Genomic DNA, 24,913 nt, shown 5'->3' on the forward strand with positions numbered 1-24,913 from the left:
CTGATGCGGCGGGGTGGGCAGCAACAGGGGAGGGTTGGTGGCGGGAGGGGGGTCCAATGTGGCGGTGGCTGCGGATGGGGGGGCGACGGCGGGGGGTGGTGACTAAACAGTGCCCCCCCCACTTCGGGCTCTGGCCCCCCTCCCAGCGAGGTCTGGCTACGCCCCTGCTTAGTAAACGGGGGGGGGGGGGGGGTTAATCTGGTGCAGTTTAAACACTGCATTATTCATGTATTTATTTTATTTATTTATACTTGCTGTACCTTTCGCTAACGAGCAGTTCAAAGCGGTGTGCAATACTCATAAAACACAACAGTAATCAAAGTAAGAAAATGAGCTACAATGATGGATAGGAAACGGCAAGAGAGACCATGCACACATTACAAATAGGGACCAACATTACAACGACAGTAGGTGGAGGGAGAGAAAAAAAAAAGGGTAGCCGAAAGGAGTAGCAATACTCAAACTACAAAGACTGACACTACAGCTAGTCTGATGGAGAAGGAAAGACTTGTTGGAAAAGCCCATGTTTAAACCAAAGTCTTGAATTTCTTCAGGGATAGTTCAGAGCGAATACAGAGAGGCAAAGAGTTCCACAAAGTTGGGGCTGCAAAAAAGAATGCTTGATGTCTGGTAGATTCGAGAGTGGTGCATTTAGGGCCCAGAAGGACAAGTCTATGGTCATTTAGTGAATGAAGGGTATGATTTTTTTTTTCCCAGCTATTGCAGTGACATGGAGCATTCAGAGGGGTAAGTGATAAGCTGTAGTAAAATGCAGTATTTTACAGCAGCAAAATTTTATCATGTAAGTCTCTAACCTATGGTACCTCAGGTTTGTGACTCTCATGATAAATTTAATTTTGCACTGCTTCAGCTGGAAATATTCCATGCTCCTGGCCATAGCAATGCAAATATAGTGGGGCCTCAAGTCGTTCCCACTATCTTTTAATGTGCCAGTAGATGAACAACCAACCCCACCACCTTTGACACATTATTGGGGGTTTCCATGGTAGCTGGGGTGGGGGTGGGGGGTGGGGGGGGGGGGGGGGAATTCTTAGGTGCTTCTGCTCCAGCAGCTCCCGGAATCAAAATGGCTGTCTGAGCCCCCTAGTGGCCATTTTGATTCCAGGAGCTGCTGGGGAAGTAACATCTGGAGATCACTCCTGATCCCTGGCAGTTATTGGTGGTAGGGAATCTGGAGGGGATGGGGGGGTTGTAGGTACTGAGAGGGTACTTGGTGTGGTCGGGAATTGTGTTTCTCTGACCAACCCCTTTATAAGATGGTCTCTGGGCATATCAGGCTACATCTTAGCTATACTATGCTCCTGGAGGGAAGGAAGGGGGGGGGGAGGAGTAGCTCCATTTCAAAGATTATTTTTCCATGAATTAACATCTTACAAGGTTAAACGCAAGCTGCATTATTCATTTTGCATACTAATCAGCTGCTTTACATACATTTAAAAGCTTTGCATCGTAAATAAAATGCATGATTTCCTTGATGCATGTTAGTAGTAACGTTCCTTAGCAAGAAATAGAAAACCACCCCATAAATTGCAGAAGTGAAGAAGTGAGAATAAAAACTGAATGCTGCACACACTAATTGTCAGGGGAAACTGAAGAGACTGGATAACCTCACTGTAAACATGGAAAATGTGTTTGAAACTGAGAGAAATGCAGATGGAATAAAATGTGTTTGTACCACATAACACCCATGGACACAGGGTATATAAATGTGTTCTCCGAGGACAAGCAGGCTTAATTGTACTCACAACTGGGTCGACGATCTGCATCGGCCCGGAAACTGGCATGATATATAGCAAAAAAGTTGCCAGAGCCTTCTGTCGCGCCCCACTGCATATGCGTGGAGTGCCTTTCCACCCGTTGTATGACCACGCTCCTCAGTTGTTTTTTTCTCTGCATGAGGAGCAGCTGTTCATTCCGGAGCTCCTTGTTGTGCTCGGGAAAGAGCCTTGTTCAGTGCCATACGACTATTTTTTCCTTTAGTTATCTATATATATAAAAGGCACCTCCAACGTTCCAATGAAGCCTCAAGCCGGAAACTTGAGGCGCCAGAGATATCCGGTTTGGCCTGCAGTGTAGCTCCGCCCTCGCGTCAAAACGCGATGACGTAGAGGGCAGGGAGGGACTGCAGTCACTGTACCTCCGCCCTCGTGTCAAAACGTGATGATGTAGAGGGCGGGGCGGGGAAGGCACAACGCACGAGTTCCACAGATTCTGTGACAGCAGCGGGTAGAGCACTGCGAACTTTAATCACAAACTCGCAACCAAGTGACTGAGGGAGGGAGGGGGGTGTGTGGAAATCGGAAGGGAGGGGGAGGGGGGGCTGGAACTCAGGAGGGAGGGAGGATGGGGGAGGGAGGATTAGGATTACCTGGCTAGCGCCCGTTTCATTTTTATCCGAAACGGGCTTTTCTCACTAGTTTCATATAGTGGGAGGCGGGGCTGGAGGTTGGGAGGCGGGTATAGTGCGGGGCAGACTTATACGGTCTGTGCCAGAGCCAGTGGTGGGAGGCGGGACTGGAGGTTGGGAGGCAGGGATAGCGCTGGGCAGACTTATACGGTCTGTGCCAGAGCTGGTGGTGGGAGGCGGGGATAGTGCTGGGCAGACTTATACGGTCTGTGCCAGAGCCGGTGGTTGGGAGGCGGAGCTGGTGGTTGGGAGGCGGGGCTAGTGCTGGGCAGACTTATACGGTCTATGCCCTGAAGAGCACAAGTACAAATCAAAGTAGGGTATACACAAAAGTAGCACACATGAGTTGTCTTGTTGGGCAGACTGGATGGACCGTGCAGGTCTTTTTCTGCCGTCATATACTATGTTACTATGTTACTATTTCTTTTAAAAAAAAACAAAATACTTATTTTCCTAGTTTTCTTTTTTGCCCACATCTAAGTTTTCTTGCTTTTTTGCTGTGGGCCGTGCTTAGGCTTGCTTGGCTGGGGTTTCCCCATTTTTGTGCCTTTTTTCTTTTTCTTAGGCACAATCGAGCTGTTTGATTTCGCCAAAACCATCTTCCCTTCCATGTCATCGAAGACTCCTAATGGCTTCAAACATTGTACTCGGTGCAACTGGACCATCTCAAGTACTGATACACATTCTTGGTGTATCCAGTGCCTTGGGCCCAACCATAGCCCGGCAAATTGTGTCCTTTGTCTTTGTGTGAAGAAAAGGACACAAATTTCCTGAGCGGCTCAAAGAGAAAAACGTTTTGGAGCTAGGTCTGGTCCTTCAACGTTGGCATCAGCATCGAGGTTGGCGTCGTCCACGGAGGCATCGACATTGGGAGTCGAGGTAGGGATGGCAGCTGCTGCGAGACCCAGAAACACTGGGAGCAGTGAGGCACCGAGTGGGTCTCCACCTGCCTCGAGGCTTCCTGCAGTGCAGGCCCCCTGCGACCAGCCTTTGTCGGACCTGACCCCGAAGCGACGTGAGGATTCCACATCAGCACTGAGAAGTCTCGGTGAAGTGTATTGGGCAAAGACCAAGAAGCACTGGCTACTACTGGCATCGATCTCCTTCGACACACAGTGCTGGGAGCTTCGGGACGTCGCGAGATCTGGCACCTGAGAAGTGTCGACACCAGTAGGAGCGCGCACCCCCTCCGTTAAAGAGATGTCGACGCGTCTTGTCTCCCAGCAGCCAAGATCCTCCTCCCGCACTCCAGACGGTTAGGCAACCTGAGCCCAAACCGACCCCTCAGCCTTTACCGATGGTGACTTTCGACGAGCAACTCCGGGCCTTGCTTCTAGAGCTCTTGGAGGGTTTTCTGCAGTGATGTGCATCAGCATCGGGTGTGCCTGTGCCTATCATGCCTTCTGCTGTGGCCCCGCCTGGCCCCCAGTCCATGGTGCATCCTCCTACATCGGCGCCGCTTGCGGTTCTGGTGTCAACTGCCACCCAGGCCGGTTCTCCTTCAACGTTGGTGGAGGAAGCTTTGCTGGAGTCAAGGCAGGAACTGACTCCTCAACACTTTTCTCGAGGCCATGGTTCCTTGATGTCGAGGAGGGCTCAGTCTTGGACATCCTTGAGGGAACAGCTGTCTGATACCAAAGAGGAATGCTCGTGGGAGTCAGAGGAGGATCCCAGGTACTTTTCCTCCGATGAGTCCTTTGGGATCCCTTCTGAACCTTCCCCTCCACCTGAGAGAAGGCTGTATCCACCTCTCATTCATCTCTTGTGTGCGGGAAATGGCTGAAGCCCTACCCTTCCCAGTAAAAGTGGAGGATGAGTCCAGGGCTAAGATGCTCGAGGTCCTGGACTACACCTCTCCACCTAAGGAGGCAGTGACGGCCCCTCTACTCAAGTTACTCAAGGCAGTCCTCATGCGGAACTGGGCATCTCCTCTGTCTGTCCCTGTGGTCCCCAAGAAGATAGACACGCAGTTTCGGACCTATAGAGAACCTGGGTTGGTGCGGTCTCAGTTACCCCACAACTCCATGGTGGTGGATGCTGCTCTCAAGAGAGCCAAGCGTACTAGGGACTATGCTTCGGCTCCCCTAGGCAGAGAAGCTAGAACCTTGGACTCTTTTGGGAGAAAAATGTATCAGGCCGCTATACTCATCGCCCATATTTAATCGTACCAGCTCTTCATGTGCGTCTACTTGCGGAACTCGATGAGGCAGCTGTCTGACTCGGTCGATGCGCTGCCTCTGGAGCAGGCCGAGCCTTTTCACCAGGGGTTAAGCAACAGAAGGTGTGTCGCAAGTTCTTGGCCAGGGGCACTTATGACACTTTTGATGTGGCATCCAGAATCTCTGCCCAGGGTATAGCGATGTGCAGACTCTCATGGCTGCATGTCTCTGATCTGGACCATTTGGTCCAGCAGAGAATGGCGGATGCCCTTGCCGGGGGAAAATCTTTTCGGAGAGAATGTTGAATTTCTGGTTGATCAGATCAAGAAGCACACTGATGCTATGTGTTCTCTCTCCCACTGGGTGCCTTCTGCAACCACTCTCACCGCCTAACACATACGTCTCCCGTGGATTTCTACTCCCTAAGTGCATCACTTTGCATTTCTTTGCAGTGAATTTTAATTGCCAAACCTTAGACCATTCTTCTAGCTTCTGCAGATCCTTTTTCATGTTTTCCACTCCCTCCGGGGTGTCACTCTGTTACAAATCTTAGTATCATCCGTAAAAAGGCAAACTTTACCTTCTAATCCTTCGGCAATGTCACTCACAAATATATTGAACAGAATCGGCCCCAACACCGATCCCTGAGGCACTCCACTACTCACCTTTCCCTCATCCGAGTGAATTCCATTAACCACTACCCTCTGGCGTTTGTCCGTCAGCCAGTTCCTAATCCAGTTCACCACGGTCGGGTCCTATCTTCAGCCTGTCAAGTTATTCAAGAGCCTCCTGTGGGGAACCGTGTCAGAAGCTTTGCTGAAATCTAAGTAGATTACGTCTATAGCACGTCCCTGATTCAATTCTCCGGTCACCCAGTCAAAGAATTCAATGAGATTCATTTGGCATGATTTACCTTTGGTAAAACCTTGTTGTCTCGGTTCTTGCAACTTATTGGTTTCCAGGAAATTCACTATCCTTTCCTTCAGCATCACTTCCATTACTTTTGCAATAACCACAGTGAGGCTTACCGGTCTGTAGTTTCCAGCTTCTTCCCTGTCACCACTTTTGTGAAGAGGGACCACGTCCGCTGTTCTCCAATCCCACGGAACCTCTCCTGTCTCCAAGGAAATCTTTAAGAGGACCCGCCAGAACCTCTCTGAGCTCCCTCAATATCCTGGGGTGGATCCCGTCCGGTCCCACGGCTTTGTCCACCTTTTGATTTTCAAGTTGTTCATACATGCTCTCTTCCGTGAATGGTGCTATATCCACTCCATTCTCATGTGTACTTTTGCCAGTCAATCGTGGTCCTTCTCCAGGATTTTCTTCTGTGAAAACAGAACAAAAGTATCTATTTAGCAAATTTGCTTTTTCTTCATCCTTATCTACATAGCGGTTCACAACATTTTTCAGTCTCACAATTCTAAAGATAGTAATTATTTCACAGAGAGACACTAGAAATAGTTATATGGAGAATCAAACAGCAAAATTATTTTTTTACACAATGTGTAGAACACTGAGAGGACAAGCAGGGCTAAGAAGCCAAGGAACTGCACAAAGTACCATAATCGTCTTCTGGAGACTGAGAAATGTTAAGAGGGGCATAATTGAAAGTGGCGCCCAAGTTTAACTGAAGACGTCCTCGCAGGACGTCCCGGCGAAGGGGCGGGAAACCTGTATTATCAAAACAAGATGGGTGTCCATCTTTTGTTTCGATAATACGGTTGGAGACGCCTTAATCTTGCCATTTAGGTTGTCCCTAGAGACGGTCGTCCTTAGACTTGGTCGTTTCTGATTTTCGGCAATAATGGAAACTAAGGACACCCATCTCAGAAACAACCAAATGCAAGCCATTTGGTTGTGGGAGGAGCCAGCATTCGTAGTGCACTGGCCCCCCTGACATGCCAGGACACCAACCGGGCACCCTAGGGGCCACTGCAATGGACTTCAGAAAAAGCTCCCAGGCACATAGCTCCCTTACCTTGTGTGCTGAGCCTCCCCCCCCCCAAAAAAAACCCCCCAAACCCACCTACCCGCAACTGTACACCAGTACAGGTGAAGGGGGGCACCTACATGTGGGTACAGTGGGTTTCGGGTGGGTTTTGGAGGGCTCACATTTACCACCACAAGTGTAACAGGTGGGGGGGGGGGATGGGCCTGGGTCTGCCTGCCTGAAGTGCACTGCACCCACTAAAACTGCTCCAGGGACCTGCATACTGCTGCGATGGACCTGAGTATGACATTTGAGGCTGGCATAAAATATTTTTAAACTATTTTTTGGGGAGTGGGAGGGGGTTAGTGACTACTGGGGGAGTAAGGGGAGGTCATCCCCGATTCCCTCCGGTGGTCATCTGGTCAGTTCGGGCACCTTTTCGTGCCTTATTCGTTAAAAAAACATGTCCGGGTGAAAACGTCCAAGTGTTCGTCAGGGATATCCTTGTTTTTTTCGATTATGGGTCAAGGACGTCGAAGTGTTAGGCACGCCCAAGTCCCGCCTTTGCTACGCCTCCGCCATGCCCCCTTGAACTTTGGACGTCCTTGCGATTATACTGATTTGGACGTCTCTGGGAGAAGGGCACCCATCTTCCATTTTATGTTGAAAGTTGGACATCCTTCTCTTTCGAAAATGAGCCCAGTAGTAACATAGTAGATGATAGCAGATAAAGACTTGTACGGTCTATCCAGTCTGCCCAACAAGATAAAACTCATTGTATATGATACTTTATATGTATACCTGTCCTTGATTTGCCCTTGCCATTTTGAGGGCACAGACTGTAAATGTCTGCCCAGCACTGGCTTTGCTTCCCAATTACCAGTGTTGCCACCCAATCTCCGCTAAGCTTCTGTGGATCTATTCTTTCTAAACAGGATTCCTTTGTGTTTATCCCATGCATTTTGAATTCCGTTACCATTTTCACCTCCACCACCTCCCGTGGGAGGGCATTCCTAGTATCTACCACCATCTCTGTGGAAAATTACTTCCTGACATTATTCCTGAGTCTGCCCCCCCTTCAACCTCAGTTCATGTCCTCTAGTTCTACCACCTTCCCGTCTCCAGAAAAGGTTTGTTTGTGGATTAATACCTTTCAAATGTTTGAGCGTCTGTATCATTTCACCCCTGCTTCTCCTTTTCTCCAGGGTATACATGTTCAGGTCAGTAAGTCTCTCCTCGTACGTCTTGCAACACCAATAACTTCCAATCAGAGGTGTAGCCAGACCTTGATGTGGGGGGGGGGGGGGGGGGCTGAGGCCAAAGTGGGAGAAGGCACATTTTGCCCCCCCTCCTCCTCACCACTCTCTGCCCCCACCGCAACCCCACTGGGCTGGTGGGGGTCCCCAAGTCCCACCAGCGGAAACCTTCCTGTGGCGATACTTGATGCCGCACTGTCTGCCCTGCTTTCCCGCTTCGACGTGCGTGCACGGTTTTAGTGAAATTGAGCATGTGGGATGTTTGTGCATGCTCAATTCCATTAAAACCGAGCATTTGCGCAAGGGAAGAGGATGCAGGGCAGGCAGCATGGTGGTTAATATCAACGCAGGAAAGCTTCTGCTGGCTGGGCTTGGGGAGCCAATCCAGCAGACTTTATTTATTTATTTAATTTATTTATTTATTTGGCATTTATATCCCGCACTTTCCCGCCGGCTCAATATGGCTTACATTAGTTCAAAAGGTTAACAGCAGTATAAAAAGACACATCAATCAAGTAATAGACAAACAGACACATTAAGGGCGAGGTAGTCAGTAGGGAGAGACAGAGGGAGAGAAGTGAGAAGGAGGTAAGGAATGCAGTATGGTCACATAACAGTAATGGGTCAGAAAACATTAAGGCAGTGCGGAGCTGCAGTGTAAGCTTTCCTGAATAAAGCGGTCTTCAGGGAGATTTTGAAAGCCTGTTGTTCAGAGGAAGCTTTTACTGAGTTTGGTAAACCATTCCACAAACATGCACTGAAGTAGGGAAAGGTAGATGCGTGGCTGGTTTTATACTTGAGGCCATTGCACGAGGGGTAGTGGAGATGTAAGTAGGATCGGAAAAATTTGCTCAAGTTCCTTGGTGGCAAGAGGATAAGATTATCCATATAAGCTGGAGCTTCACTGTTAAGGATTTTGTGCACCAGGGCGCAAATTTTGAATGTTATACATTCCTTGATAGGTAGCCAGTGCAGGTTTTCTCGTAATGGTCTGGAGCTGACAAACTTCGATGTACCATAGATCAATCTTCCTGAACCCAAATTTGGGGGAGGGGGGCAGGCCCTCTGTGGCTATGCCACTGCTGCCAATTAGTGATGCCAGTTTTGTGCATAAGCAGTAGTATTCTAGGTGCCAGCTTATAAATTGCCTTTTTTGTCTTCCATTAACTTGGCTACTTAGTGCGCAAGCTCTTTTGGGCTTGGACTCATTCTAACTGAATTCTAATATTATTGGAAGCAACTTGAGCATCACTTGGAAAGCCAGGCCAAAAATTCCAGATTGACTCCTTATCAGATCAAGGTTATTTCCAGTAGGTTAGCTTTCAGGCCAATGCTCCCTCTTTCTATCAAATTTGGATCGAATTAGTCATCATTTATAGAATTTATTATGAGCGTAGATACACAGTTGAATTGAAAACACTTCATCTTTGTTGAAAGGTGCTAAATAATATCTTTGGAGACAGAATCCATATAGATGCACCATATGTAGTGACTAAGGGGCAGATGCACAAAGCTTACAGTGCTTGCAACATTTGCTTTAGACTGGTTCTAGTTATGTAGCATGTAATGTACAAAGGGGTTAAGCGTGACTTTAACTATTTGCAGTAGAGGCCACCGACCATTCGATGCAAGTGTATTACAACAAGCCCATTAGTATTTAAATGAGCATTCTGCATGATGCACAGATGTTTTGCCAGCGATGCACAGAAAGGAGCGCCTGCCTGGAGCATGCAAAATTTTTCAGCAGGTCTGGAGCTGTCAGTGCATGAGGGTTTTGTAGCAGAAGTGTCACACTGCATCCACAGCTCCGTTGAAAGATCAGAGTAGTCCTGGAGGGCTGTCTCAGTTAGTGGGTGAGGGATCAGAGGCCATTCCTGGCTGCTCCCCTCTTATCTTGGGTAGCTCCTGAAGCTGGATTCCCTTCTTCATGCTTTTAATCTCCTGTTGTGCTATTTCTGGGCAAGTGGAATCTGTCTCTACCCTGGGAACAAAGCCAGTGGGAAACTCCTACGATCTCCCGGCAGCAGCTCATCGGGGTTTTCCGGGCTGGCACTGCATGCTCGGACTGACCTGGAACACACGGCTCCCTTCTTCCAGCCTGTCAGCAGCCCCCGGTCACCGCCACTGCTGTGCCCATTACAGAGGGGAGGGGGTGCAGCAAATGCGTTCCCCAGTGCCCAGCACAGAGAAGGGAGGGTGTGGCTAGTACAAGCCCAGAGCTTGATGGTCCAAACTCTCTCCCCTTCTCTGGGCAGGCAACGTTGTCACGGTTTTGGGGTCACCTGAGGTTTCCTATGTCCAGAGCTGGACAGTCGTGCAGGGAGGAGTACTGGATGGAAGAGCACAGTTGCTCTGTGCAATGTCTGGGAGAAATGCGTAGGTACATGAGATCTATTTCATGGGACAGGGGCTTTGGATAGCTATAGTGTGCTTGTACATACAAATAAATGTTAACAAAAGAAAAAATGATCCCCATTTTTCCTGGGCATGTGCATAACATAGAGGGTCCCAAAAAACAAGGCAAACGATCTGCAAAATCCAATATGGGAAAGAAAGCCAGCAGATCAATATCACAACAAAAAGATTTTATTGAAGATACCGTGTATGAACAAATCGCCCAACACAGGCCGTGTTTCGCCCACCTAGGGCTGCGTCAGGGGCTAATTTGAAACCTTCATAAAGGGGCAAATATGGTGCATAAAAGTCAGGAAAAAACCCCAGCTCAAACGGGAATCCTGTAGTCTCTAGCATACACAAATGGACACACCATTGATCTGCTGGCTTTCTTTCCCATAACATAGAGGGTTACAGAGAGACTGTTCTGTGCATGTTCTAGGCATTTTCCCTATCAAGTTGCTAGCAGAATTTCCATGCATCTAATTTGCATGCAATTTCCTTTGAGTATGGGTCGCTATTTGGACATTGGTAAGCTGTACTGTGGCTTTAACTACACGTGATATTTTAAAGGACTTTTGAGCATCTGCTCCTAACTCAGTTGACTTTGTGTGGCACCTTGATTCTGTTCTCCCAATATACACTCTACCTCCAGTTTCTGTGGAGGGTGTCTCATGCAACTTTTCTGTGGTGTCTGAACTCTAAAACTATTCTAACAAGATACCGAAAGTGGTGCAGGAATTGGAACACCACACAGCCCAAACTCACTGAAACTACGCAGTAACAGAAGAAAACAAAACAGAGGAGACAAAGCAGAGAAGGTGAAAGGGAAGATTAGCAAACTAGGGGGAGAGCTGGCTTGCGTAGAATAGGGGTGAGGACAGTGTGGTGGAGGTTGTGAGGGTGGGTGAAGGCTGAGATGGTTGGAATGTTGTTGGGGGGAAGAGGGTGGATGAAGGAGAGGATCTGGAAGTGACAGGAAATGAGCTGGGGGAAGACAGACATAGAAAGTGTAGGGAAATAAACTTTATTTGAAAGCAAGAGTCAATCTGAGTACACTTGAGTAGCCAGGCCAGCTACATCAGTGGGAAGAGATGCCCCTTTCCCAAGACAGGAGGACTGAAGAAGAGCAGATGTGGTCCCTCTCCACAAAAGCGGAAGTAAGGAAGAAGTTGGGAATTACAAGCCAGTAAATCTGACTTCTACGATAAGTAAATTAATGGAAATGCTTTTAAAACAGAGAATGGTAAAGTTTTTGGAATCCAGTGGATTAATGACCTGGGGCAACATGGTTTTACTAGAGGCAGAGCTTGCCAGACAAATCTGATTAATTTCTTTGACTGGGTGACTAGAGAGTTGGATTGAGAGAGAGCACTAGATGTGGTGTATTTAGATTTTAGCAAAGCCTTTGACACAGTTCCCACACAGATGACTAATAAATAAACTGAGTGCCCTCGGTATAGGCTCTAAAGTGACTGTCTGGGTTAGGAACTGGTTGAGTGGAAGGAAACAGAGGGTAGTGGTAAATGGAGCTCATTCTGAGGAAAAGGATGTTACTAGTGGTGTGCCACATGGTTCGGGTCTTGGGCAGGCTCTTTTTAACATTTTTGTAAGCAATATTACTGAAGGACTTTCTGGTAAGGTTTGCCTCTTTGCAAATAATACCAAAATCTGCAATAGGGTAGACACCCCTGATGGTGTGGATAACATGAGGAAGGACTTAGTGAAGCTAGAGGAATGGTCTGGAATTTGGTAGCTAAGATTTAATGCTAAAAAATTCAGAGTTATGCAAAAACCCAAGGGAACTACACAGTTTAGGGAGTGAAAAACTTTTGTGCACGAAAGAGAAGCAGGACTTGGGTGTGATAGATGTGATGATCTTAAGGTAGCCAATCAGGTAGAAAAGGTGACGGCAAAAGCTAGAAGGATGCTTGGGTAGATAGGGAGAGAAATGGCCAGTAGAAAAAAAGGAAGTGATGATGCCCCTGTATAAGAGTTTGGTGAGATCTCATTTAGAATATTGTGTACAAATCTGGAGACCACACCTTTATAGAGATATAAACAGGATGGAGTTGGTCCAGAGGGTGGCTACTAAAATGGTCAGTGGTCTTTCTTCTAAAGCATATGGGGACAAAGATCTAAATATATATGTAACCCCAGGTTTCACCTCCAGCTCAGCTCCCCCCAGGGTCTCGCACATCATCCAGTACTGGAGTCACACAAATGATACTTCTGCACACACACTGCTGTCACTAGCTAGATCACTTGAGCTGGGCGCAGACCAGGGCGAGAATAAACCCCTTAGACTGAGGGTACGCTTTCTCTGGGCACTCTCACTCAAAGATTAGTCATCAGTCTCAGTGTTGAACTTCAACATGCCTTAATCCATTAATCCATGCTTTCAACATGGATTAATGAGACAAAGCCAACATGGATTTAATGAAGGGAAATCTTGCCTCACCAATCTATTACATTTCATTGAAGGGGTGAACATAGTAAATGATGGCAGATAAAGACCTGTTTAGTCCATCCATTCTGCCCAACAAGATAAACTCATTTTACATGGTATTCAAAACTGACGAGTCAGAGAAACTATAAACCTGTAGGATGTAATGGGGCAATTTGACAAGTTGAAGAGTAGCAAATCTCCTAGACTGGATGATATGGGTGGCAGAACCGGTGGCGGGAGGTGGGGATGGTGCTGGGCAGACTTATACGGTCTGTGCCAGAGCCGGTGGTGGGAGGCGGGACTGGTGGTTGGGAGGCGGGGATAGTGCTGGGCAGACTTATGCGGTCTGTGCCAGAACCGGTGGTGGGAGGCGGGGCTGGTGGTTGGGAGGCGGGGATAGTGCTGGGCAGACTTATACGGTCTGTGCCCTGAAAAGGACAGGTACAAATCAAGGTAAGGTATACACAAAAAGTAGCACATGTGAGTTTATCTTGTTGGGCAGACTGGATGGACCGTGCAGGTCTTTTTCTGCTTGTGAAAAGGGAACTACCGCCGGGCTAACGCAGCAGCCCAGTAGTAGTTCCCATCCCCAGTGCACAGGTGGCGCCGGAGTGTACCTGGCAGTAATTGGGCAGTGCCGTGTGCTGCCTGGTTACTGCCGGGTTAGTGCGGGAGCCCTTACCGCCACCTCAATGGGTGGTGGTAAGTGCTCTTCCCCAAAATGGCCGCACAGCAAGTGCTTCACTTTCCGCACGGCCATTTCCTGAAAAAAAGAAAGACCTGCCTTTTACCTGCTGTGGTAATAAGTGGCCTTGGTGTGCGTCAAACACATGCGCCAATGTCAGCGCAGGCCCCCTTTTGCCGCAGCGGGGCCCTTTAGTGCTTAAGGTTATATTACAGCACCTATAGGAATTTTATTTATTTTAGATCATGAGTGTGTATATTCAGTCTTATGGAAATAAAGATATGAAGAAGAGATAATGTTTGAACCATGAAGCAAACAGAGAAAATAATACACAAAGTTATGTTCTACAAATAGCATCTTAAATTTTTGTGTTACAAATTGGTGTTACTGTGTCCTTTTTGGTTGGGCGTAAGATTAAGGACAAGTTCCACAATTAAAATATTTATTTTTTAATGTTAACATAGCTATGATTATTTTAGAATAGACACTACCAATGTGAAAATGTGCTTGTTTGCTTGTTTCCTTATTGAGTAATTTTTAATGTCATTTTCCATGGATAACTTTCTGTTTCATATAGTCCTTATCAACATTATATATTGTGACATTTAATGTTCATTTGCTCCATTAGCATAATATACTGTACAATATTTTGAATCCTATTTGTAGGGTTAAATATAATAGTCTGTTAGCCATATTGAACCTGATCTCATTGGGGAAAATGTGGGATATAAATGAAATGAAATAAATAATATTTGTTAAATTTAAAATACAGATGCTGATCTATATGTTCTACATAGTTCCATACTATATAATCTCACTGTATGGCCTGCTGGTTCCTGGATGCTCTTGGATGCCTGATTTAACACTTGTACATGCTGGAGGATTAGCCCAGGTAAATAATAAAATCAGTTCTGTAGTCTTAGTCACATTTCAATTGTTGATTATCTGAGTTTATCCTGTCAATATGAAATCGTTTTTCAAGCAGGAGTACAAGGAATGGTGTTCTGGTTACTGTATCTCAAAAAAGATATAGTGGAATTAGTTTATGTTATTCTACCTTTATGGGTCACTCTGCTTTGGAAATCTCAAATACTGAAGGCAGTTGGGGCTAGCCGTTCAAGGGTCACTGTGGTTTTTCAGTGTTCTCTATCTCCACCTGCTGGTAGGTGGATACAACCCATCAGTTAATGGATTCATCTGCTGTGACTGAGGAAAGAAAATTACCAAGGTAAGAACCTAATTTTCCCATCGGCGTCCTTCTCACAGTAGATGGCAAGGATGGGCAGACTGGATGGGCCATATGGTCTTTATCTGCCTTTATTTTTTATGTTTCTATTCTAGGCTGTACTCCTGCTGGCAGGGGCAGCAGTAGCAACAGTGATGGCAGGGAGAGAGGAGGAGGCAGAAGTGATGGACATTTTTTGGAGGGGGGAGGAAAGAAAAGAGAAAGATGCTGGAAATCAGAGGGGGATAGGGAAGGTAAGAAGCTGAACTGGGGTCAAGGGTGCATGGCTCATGTTTTACCTATGGCAGCAAATATCTTTGGGCTGGCCCTGCTCAAAAGAACCATCATCTTGTATTTTTACCTGCAGGGAGGTTGGTTAATTTTCAAATAGCCCATATATCTGGATGAATAGTCACTTACCCATGTTGCGGCAGCTTCATTAGCTTCCAGTGCTTTCAAGAGTGAAATTTAAGATCTTGCTACTAACTTTTAAAGTATTGAAAACTGATTGTCCCAAATACTCAAATATTAGATTGAAAAGGCATGTTCCAAGTAGAGCTTTAAGATCAAGTTAGGATCTTCTGTTGCAGCTACAGAAGAGAAAGGTGAGTGGTTTAGATTTAGGCTATTCTCTGTTATGGTGCCTATTTGGTGGGATATTTTACCTAGACTACTTAGTCTAGAGAATAATGTGAAGCAATTTAAGAAACTTTTGAAAACATGCCAGCTGATATTCAGCTGGCGGCGGTCAGTGTTTTTTTAAATGCTGACCATGGCTGGCTAAATTAGCCCAGATATTCAGTCAGGGCCCGAATAAGACAGTTATGTATGTCCCGGCTGAATATTGGCTGGTGCCCACATAACCTTTTTCTTCTTTTCAAAGCCTCCTGATCCCCCTACCCCCAGCTCGCTGCCATGCAGAACCCTCCACTCCCTCCCTGAACATCCACCCAGCACCTCCCACCGCGGGATCCCCTGAGCTTACATGATATCCATGGTGGTCCATGGGGTCTTTGGAAGCAGGAGTGATGCCTCCTTTCAGCTTCTCTAGGAAAATGGCTGCTGCAACCTCTCAAGGCAGCCCACAGTAGTCTAATTGTTAAATCACTCTTCATGCTATCTACACCCTCAGGGGTTTCTACTCTATTACAGATATCGGTATCATCCACAAAGAGGCAAATCTTTACAGACAGCCTATCCACAACATTGCTTACAAAAATGTCAGACTAAGGACCGATCCCTGTCCTCTGAGTGAACTCCATTTATTACAACTCTTTGTTGAGTTCCACTCAATCAGTTTCTAACCCACTCAGTCACTTCTGGGTCCATACTGAGGGTACTAAGTTTATTTATAAGTCACCTGTGTGGAACCATGTCTAAGGCTTTGCTAAAATCTAACTACACCGCTTCCGGTGCGCTCTCTCAATCCAATTGTCTGGTCACCCAGTCAAAGAAATTAATCAGAATCATCTGACAAGACAGACTTCTAGTAAAACCATGCTGCCTTGGGTCCTGCAAAACTCACTATCCTGTATTTTAGAAGTGTTTTCATTAATTTACTCACCACGGAGGCCAGACTAACTGGCCTGTAGTTTCCAACGTCCTCCTTACTTCCGCTTTTGTGGAGAGGACCACATCCACCTTTTCCCAGTGCTCTGGGACCACTCCTGACTCTAAAAAGGCATTGAAAATGTCAGACAGTGGAGCTGCCAGAACTTCTTTGTTTCTTCAGTACCCTCAGATGGATCCTATCTGACCTCATAACTTTGTCTACCTTTAGTTTACCTAGCTCCTCACAAACACAGTCTTCTGAAAATTGTTCAAGATCTTCTACACTCCCATATGTTTGTCATCTGCAGTCCTACTCCAGGGCCTGCCTCCGTGAACACAGAACAGAAATATTTGTTCAGCAATTCCTCTTTGTCCTTATCAGCTTCCGCTTAGAAACATAGAAACATGACAGCAGATAAAGGCCTTATGATCCATTCAGTCTGCCCATCCTCTGTAACCCCTAATTCTTCCTGTTCCTAAGCGATCCCACATTCTTATCCTATGCCTTTTTAAATTCTGGAACAGTCCTTGATTCCTCCACCGGGAGGCCATTCCAGGCCTCCATCACCCTTTGTGTGATATAATACTTCCTTAGGTTACTCCTAAGCCTATTCCCTCTTAACTTTGTTGTATGTCCCCGCATTCCAGAGCTCTCCTTCATTTGAAAAAGGCTCTCTTCCTGTACATAAATGCCCTTGAAATATTTAAACGTTTCTATCAAGTTTCCTCTCTCCCTCCTCTCTTCCAGCGTATACATGTTGAGGTTCATAAGCCTGTCCCTATAATTTTTGCATTCAAGACTGCTTACTAATTTTGTAGCTGCCCTCTGGACTGACTCAATCCTGTTTATTCTTTCCGTAGGCGCAGTCTCCAGAACTGCACTGTAGGATCGTTATCACAGATAAATTATCTGCGTCCAAAATTCCCAAACAAAACTATCTGCACACAGACTGCTCAGCACTCGGTCTAGGGGCGGGAACCTTGGATTAGAGCCTATACAGTTCTTCCGAGAGAAAGGAATGCGACTAGAAAAGCAAACTGAATATATATATATATATTAGATTTATTATGGTAGATCAGGTAAGGAAAATAGAGCTAAGGTATACAAAATAGAACTCTGCAAAGCTTTGGCTGAATACAAAATTACTGGCTGATAAAAATTACACTCATACGTCACACTACTAAACACTTAATTCTTATTGGTTACCAGATAAAATTACACCACTGATCAGTCACACTATGTTACGAGGTAGTACAGTTATTAGCAGCTTCTCCTGATCACAAGTATGACGGCACCAGCCTTCTGCTCAGGTAAATACCACTAACTAGCCCCCGACTGATAGGGAATAGATCACTGTGTCTCTCACCAAGCCGACCTTCGTGGCAGTCTCTCAGGATTTGCACAGGATACTCCTCAGACTCAAGCTGGATTCACAGCAAGTCTCAGTCGCAGCTGGAAGGGAACTCTGCAGCAGATAAGGAGGGCACAGGTCACTCCGTGCTGATACAGCTGAACCACGATACTTTCCTCCAGATACACAGTTCATCAGTTGGTGGACCTTATTAGGTCTCCCTGGTCTTATTTTCACCTCCACCTTCTTCCAAGGCTTCCGAAACACTCTTTTCTTTGTTCCCGCTCTCCCCGTATCTCTTGGTCCGGTGGCTGCAGGAACCAATCTCCTTCCTCCTCGGTTCACTGCATGGCAAGAACAGTCCGTTGTTCTTGACCTTCAAGTTGTTACATTTTGGTATGCATTTTCTGTTTCTCACCCGCCTTGCTGGAACCAGCCTCTCAGGAGATAAGGGGGGCCTGGTTTGCCCACAGCATGTCCTTGGAGTTGAGCTTCTGCTGTAATTTTCCACAAGCTGCAAAGCTGTTTCTTGCTGACACAGAGATGTGCGGGTCAGAGTTTACAGTCTCCATTTTGCTGTCATAGGATTATACAGGCCAAGGCCCGCAAGGTGAGACACACAGGGAAATACTCCTACAGCACGCAGTACTCCAACTGAGGCCTCACCAGAGACTTGTACAATGGCACTATCACCTCCTTTTTCCTGCTGGTCATGCCTCTCTTTATGCACCCAAGCATCCTTCTGGCTTTGGCTGTCACTTTTTCTGTTTGAAAGCTTTAAGGTCATCAGACACAATCACCCCCAAGTCCCGCTCTTCCTTCGCACACTGAAGCACAACACCCCCTATACTCTACCATTCCCTCGGAATTTTGCGACCCAAGTGGCTGACCCTGCATTTTTTGGCAGGGCCGGCCCTAGGGTTTCTAGCACCCTCCTGCAGTCTATTAATCGGCGCCCCTACCCATCCAGAGGCGGGATCACTATGGCTCTGCCCCCATAGTAGACACACTCCTTTTACCAGCCATGGCATCATTGAAAATATTACACCAGTATAGAAGAAAAATAACTTAGCACACACACCCAGGAATTAGGAGAACAGACAGTCTTGCCAACTCTGAAAAATAATGTGTTATCAAAATTTCAGAATCTAACAAACAGATCCCTATTCAGACACTTGGCCTTGCAGTCACACATGTAGAACAGAGATAGCCCCTCTTCAAATTCTTCAAAAAATTTACCTGAAATCCTAAGAAGTTACTCTGCATGCAGCACAATAGCCTTCCCATCGAGCACAACTTAGGATCTAGCTAGGACAGACTTAATCAGCATAAACTAACATATTCTACAATCTGAGTTGGACAGACTAACATGAGTTACTGAAGTGGGAATGAGAGATAGGTGATGGTTAGGAATTGAAAGCAGGCATCTAGCCCTCCTGTCCTGTGAGTTGCTGTGTTGGGGGTGGGGTGGAAAAGGGTGGGTCAGGTGTAGCACTAAACAGCAGTCTCTGACAAAACAAGGGTCCAGGCTCTGCTGTGCTGTCTCTGTCTGCGCCCTCTCTGGGCAGAGGACAGAGGTTAGCTGAGCTCCCACAAGTTATTTCAGAGCCAGATTCAGTTGGAGCAGTGACATCCTGACAAACATAAGGAGGGTATTTCTCTGCTTGGGAGGGGGGAGGGGACGGGACAGAGAGCTGACAGCTTTGGAGCCAGACTGAGATGAGCAGCAGAGATTAGATACTCAGCAGAGGTTGATTGCTTGCAAAGTGACGCCCTTGAAGGCATGCGCCCTCCTGCAGTGCTTAGGTTGCTTACTGGGTTTGACCGGCCCTGTTTTTTTGGGATTAAACCTTAGTTGCCAAATATCGGTCCATTCCTGTAGCTTCGCTAGGTCCTTCCTCATGTAATTCACACCCTCCAAGGTGTCCACCCTGTTACAGAGTTTAGTATGATCTGCAGAGAGACAAATCTTACCAGACAGCCCTTCCGCAGTATCGCTCACAAAGACGTTAAAAAGAGCTGGCCCTAGGACCGATCTCTGCGGTCAGTGGTGTGCTGGTAAATTTTTAACAACAGGCTCTCTCCCCGGTCCACCTCAGCGCCCCCCCCCCCCCCCCCCCCCCGTCCACCACTGCGATCCCCCCATCCACCTCTGCGCCCCCCCCTAAAATTGCAGAGCTGGCTATAGCCGGGGGGGGGGGGGGGCAATGCATTACTCTCTCCAGGAAAAAAAAAATTAAATGATCCCAGGTTCCAATCTAATTCATGTTTAATATGGGATAAAATGCCATAAATAAGTAAATAAATATAAACTTTTAACGTTCAGCACCTGATTCTCAAAGTGGACATATTCCAAACACTATAATGAAAATAAAATTATTTTTTTCTACCTTTGTTGTCTGGTGACTTTGTTTCTCTGAACATGCTGGCCCAGTATCTGATTCTGCTGCTATCTGTCCTCTTAACTCCGTTTCCAGGGCTTCCTTTCCATTTATTTCTTTTCTTTCCTCCTTTCTTCTTCATTTCTGGTCCTCCGCAGACTTGACTGTACAGTGGACCCAGCTTCTGCCTATTTTCTCCATCCATGTGCAGTTTCTCTTCTCACTTCCTTTTCCCTCATCTAATCTCCTTCCTCTATCTTCCCTCCATGTCCAGCATTTCTTCTCTCTCCCTTCCCTCCATCCATGTCCAGAATTTCTCTTGCCCTTCCTTCCATCCATGTCCTGAAACTCTCCTCTCTCCCCTGCCCCTCTCTACCCATCCATGCCCAGCATTTCTCTCCCCTGCCCCCCCTCTACCCATCCATGCCCAGTAATTCTCTCCCCTGCCCATCCATACCCAGCAATTCTCTCCCTGCCCCCCTGCCCATCCATGCCCAGCATTTCTCTCCCCTGCCCCCTCTGCCCATCCATGCCCAGCAATTCTCTCCCCTGCCCCCCTCTGCCCTTCCATGCCCAGCATTTCTCTCCCCTGCCCCCCTCTACCCATCCATGCCCAGCATTTCTCTCCCCTGCCCCCCCAATTCTGTCCCCTGCCCCCCTCTGCCCATCCATGCCCAGCATTTTTCCCCTGCCCCCTCTGCCCATCCATGCCCAGCAATTCTCTCCCCTGCCCCCCTCTGCCCTTCCATGCCCAGCAATTCTCTCCCCTGCCCCCCTCTGCCCTTCCATGCCCAGCATTTCTCTCCCCTGCCCCCCTCTACTCATCCATGCCCAGCAATTCTCTTCCCTGCCCCCCTCTACTCATCCATGCCCAGCATTTCTCTCCCCTCCCCTGCCCTCCCGCTCCCAAACACGTCCAACGATGTCCTTCGCCCCCACCCTCCCCTCTCGCTCCTATCCGTCAGTTTCTCTTACCTCCCTCAAAGCGCCGCTTATTTAAAGTGCTGCTGCCCGTCTTCAGCCTTCCCTGCTTGTTTTGGATGAGTTCTTCCCTCAGTCCCACCTTCTGACGTCATTCTGACGTCATTTCCTTTTTCTGCGAAGGCGGGACTGAGGGAAGAACTCATCCGAAACAAGCAGGGAAGGCTGAAGACGGGCAGCAGCGCTTTAAATAAGCGGCGCTTTGAGGGTGGTAAGAGAAACTGACGGATAGGAGCGAGAGGAGAGGGTGGGGGCGAAGGACAACGTTGGACGTGTTTGGGAGTGGGAGGGGAGGTAAGCATGGCCTGTGTTGGCGCCCTCCTGCCATGCTTACCTCCCCTAATGGAGCCGGCTCGCCCCCAACAACAACCGGCTCGCAAGAGCTGTCAAAATTTAACAAGTGGCTCTTGCGAGCCGGAGCAAGCCGGCTCCAGCACACCACTGCCTGCGGTACTCCACTGATGACCTCCTTTTCTTCAGAGCAAGCTCCATTTATCACCACCCTCTGTCTCCTAACATTCAACCAATTTTTTACCCAATCAGTTACTCTAGGTCCCGCACCGAGGGAACTCAATTTATTTATCAGTCGCCTGTGCAGAACCGTGTCAAAGACTTTGCTGAAATCCACGTATACCACATCAAGCACCTCTCCCACATCCAACTGCTTGGTCACCCAGTTGAAGAAGACAGTCAGATTCGTCTGACATGACCTGCCACTAGTGAAGCCATGCTGCTGTTACGTCTGTGCTTTCCTCGCCCTCTGGTGGCCAGAACAGGTGGCTGCTATGGATCATCACCCGTTCCAGATTTCTGCTCAGTCCGGTCCGGATCTTCCAGGCTGCCAGGGTTGCTTGGGTTGTTTGAGCCTGCACAGCATCCGTAGCTGCCTGGAGATTGCAGCAGCTGAGTTCCAGTAGCCATTTTGTTACTCTCAGCCCTTGCCTTTGCATCGTCTAAGGCCCTGGTACGTGGGTGCTTGTGCACTTCTGCCTGAGAGACTTTGTCTGGACCTGATTCTGCGTTTGCTGGTTTCCTGCCTTTTGAACCTTGCCTGATCCTGGATTTTGCTTTGCTTGCCACCTGCCTTTTGAACCTTTGCACACGCTTGGTCATTTATTACTGCAGCTGGGAAAAAGAGCTTTTTTTTTTTTAATGGGCTGGGAAATGGACTTGCGCTGAAATTAAAACTAGTGTGCGCCTGTTTACGGCCTGACCCCCTTACCGCCACCCATTGACCTAGCAGTAAGGGCTCACTCGCACAGTAACCGTGCAGTGGGCGCCAACTGTGGATTACCACTGGAAACGCCTCCCACGGTAGAAAATGATTTTCTACCATTGGATTCAGCGCACGCCAAAGTCAATTACCACTGGGAACACGCACTAGCCCGGTGGTAGTGCTGATTTGGTGTGCACTATCAACTCATTAGCCCTCCCTCCCGCACCTTAGTAAAAGAGCCCCTTAATGTGCTGTGAGAGTGGGCTAAAATGAGACAAGAATCTCCAGGTAGTTGTGAGTGAAGTTTCACATTGCCAGTTCCCAGCCCTTGTTCTGTTTGAACTGGAAGCCCCAAGGAGCAGGAAGAAAATCAGTGGGGCAAAAGTAAAATTACTTTTCTGATGCTGTTTATTTCCTGTTGAGCTAATCTATATATATAAAACTCACCCTCAACATTCTATTATCTGACGTCACTGAAGCCAAGGTTCGTAAGTTCGAAGCTCTGAAGCCACGAAAAACACAGTCTCGGGGCCCCGCCCTCGCGTCAAACGTTATGACGTTGAGGGCGGAGCAATTCACTCACATCGACGGCAGCCAGGGCGGCGCAATGGCGTCACTGACGACGAAGGTGCGTTGGGTGGGGGGGGGGCCAGAGTCACACATCGACGGCGACCACGGCGGCACAATGGCGTCACTGACAACGAAGGTGCGTTGGGTGGGGGAGGGCCAGATAATACAGTTTGTGCCCGGCAAATGCATCGGAGTTGTGCGGATTTGAGCTGGACGGTTTCGTTTTTCAGCGGTAATGGAAACCAAAGGCGCCCAGCTCAAAAACGAACAAATCCAAAGCATTGGGTCGTGGGAGGGGCCAGGATTCATAGTGCACTGGCCCCCCTCACATGCCAGGACACCAACCGGGCACCCTAGGGGGCACTTGTAACAAGAAAAAAAAAAAAAGTTAAATACCTCCCAAGTCCATAGCTCCCTTCCTTTGGGTGCTGAGCCCCTCAAATCCCCCCCAAAACCCACTGCCCACAACTCTACACCATTACCATAGCCCTTATGGCTGAAGGGGGGCACCTACATGTGGGTACAGTGGGCTTTGGGGGCGGTTTGGAGGGCTCCCATTTACCACCACAAGTGTAATAGGTAGGGGGGGATGGGCCTGGGTCCACCTGCCTGAAGTCCACTGCACCCACTAATAACTGCTCCAGGGATCTGCATACTGCTGTGATGGAGCTGGGTATGGCATTTGAGGGTGGCATACAGGCTAGAAAAAAAGTTAAATTTTTTTTTGGTGGGAGGGGGTTAGTGACCACTGGGGGAGTCAGGGGTGGTCATCCTCGATTCCCTCCGGTGGTCATCTGGTCATTTAGGGCACTTTTTTGGGATTTGTTCGTGGAAAAAAAAGGGTCCAAAAAAGTGACCTAAATTCGTGCTAAAAACGCCTTTCTTTTTTTGATTATTAGCCGAAGGCGCCCATCTCTCCTCGGCCGATAAACACGCCCCAGTCCCGCCTTCACCACGCCTCCAACACGCCCCCGTCAACTTCGTTCGTTCCCGCGACGGAGTGCAGTTGAAGACGCCCAAAATCGCCTTTCAATTATACCGATTTGGGCGCCTTTGCGAGATGGGCGCCTATCTCCCGATTTGGGTCGAAATCTGGACGCCCATCACTTTCGAAAATAAGGCTGATAGTAATCTCTGTGGTGGTGTTTCTAGCATTCTATTGTTTGGTTTCTGCACACAGTCATCTGCAGTGGAGAATGACCCAACTGAGACAATAAACCTCTCACTGCTGGAAACTGTCTTGGTCCCGGGGGGGGGGGGGGGGGGGGGGGGGCACTGAAATCCTACCAGTGGATAGCCAGTATGTAGAAATAATGCAAAGATATCATGGGAGCTGCAAATTACTACCCATTGATGCAAGTAAGAGCCCATGGGGATCAAAAACGGCCACTTGTGTGTTTGCACTATGTTCTGTTGGGTCAGCATTGTATGTCTACTGTTATACAATGCAGCAAATTAAGATGAAGAGAAAGTATTCTAGAGTAATACTTACTGTTTTATCATATAACATTGCAAATTCATTTTTACTTCAAGCTCCATTTTATATTTTGTAATGTAAGCTTTGCATTCAGTAGCACAAAATAATGCACAAAATGGCAAGACCTGCAGTATATACTGAACAGACAAGGCTGTCGTGAGGACCGTAATGTTTTATACCTGTTGAATTAGTAAGAATCCAGCATTTTACTCCTTTCCATCATAAAATTCTCTCCCAGCTCTGTCCTGCAAAAACAAACAACCCACACTAGCTATTGTGATCTTCAGCTATCATCTGGTTCCTTGTGCAGCAGAGGAGGGGTCATGCTGCCTGAAATAGCTGCTAACAGATGGAGGCATAAAGACAACAGCTTTTATATTGCTTCTATCTTTAAATGTTTGTTACTGCTAAAAATATGCCCTGAGCTCACTAAGTGCTCCTCTATCTATGACTTCTTTTGTAAGTTTAAATTGCACTCCAAAAAAGGTTATATTTTAAGAGTTAATTAAATATAAAATATTATATTGCACCAGCATTTTTGTTTTTGTTATATACTTCAATGAGAGGATATCGCAGGTTAGCAGTGTTGTAAGATACCTATTTGGTATATTACACCATGTATGTTTCAAGATAATGTTAAGTAACAACAATAACTTCAGTATGTTGTTTTGCATTGTTTGGATTAGTGACCAAATAATTTTGATAGTGATACAGAGGTTGCTAGCATTCTACAATATTTCTATTAGCATTTAAAGTAATAGAGTTGTCATTTTCTTGATACGTTTATTTGTTTAAATAGTTTCTTTTCCCTTGGCTACCACTGCCAGTACTTTGAAGAAGGTATTTTCTCCTTTGTAGT

General features: G+C 47.3%; 1 protein-coding gene across 1 annotated transcript in view; it reads left to right on the top strand.

Annotated features, from left to right (window-relative positions):
* The window catches only part of TM6SF1 (transmembrane 6 superfamily member 1), a 112,073-nt gene that overhangs the window by 79,468 nt on the left and 7,692 nt on the right, over positions 1–24,913 (top strand). The window contains exon 9 of the mRNA XM_030190424.1: positions 14,074–14,193. Coding sequence (XP_030046284.1) covers positions 14,074–14,193 — 120 coding nt within the window. The remainder of the gene's footprint in view (positions 1–14,073; positions 14,194–24,913) is intronic.

The sequence above is a fragment of the Microcaecilia unicolor genome, chromosome 1, assembly GCF_901765095.1.
Source record: "Microcaecilia unicolor chromosome 1, aMicUni1.1, whole genome shotgun sequence".
NCBI lineage: Eukaryota > Metazoa > Chordata > Amphibia > Gymnophiona > Siphonopidae > Microcaecilia > Microcaecilia unicolor.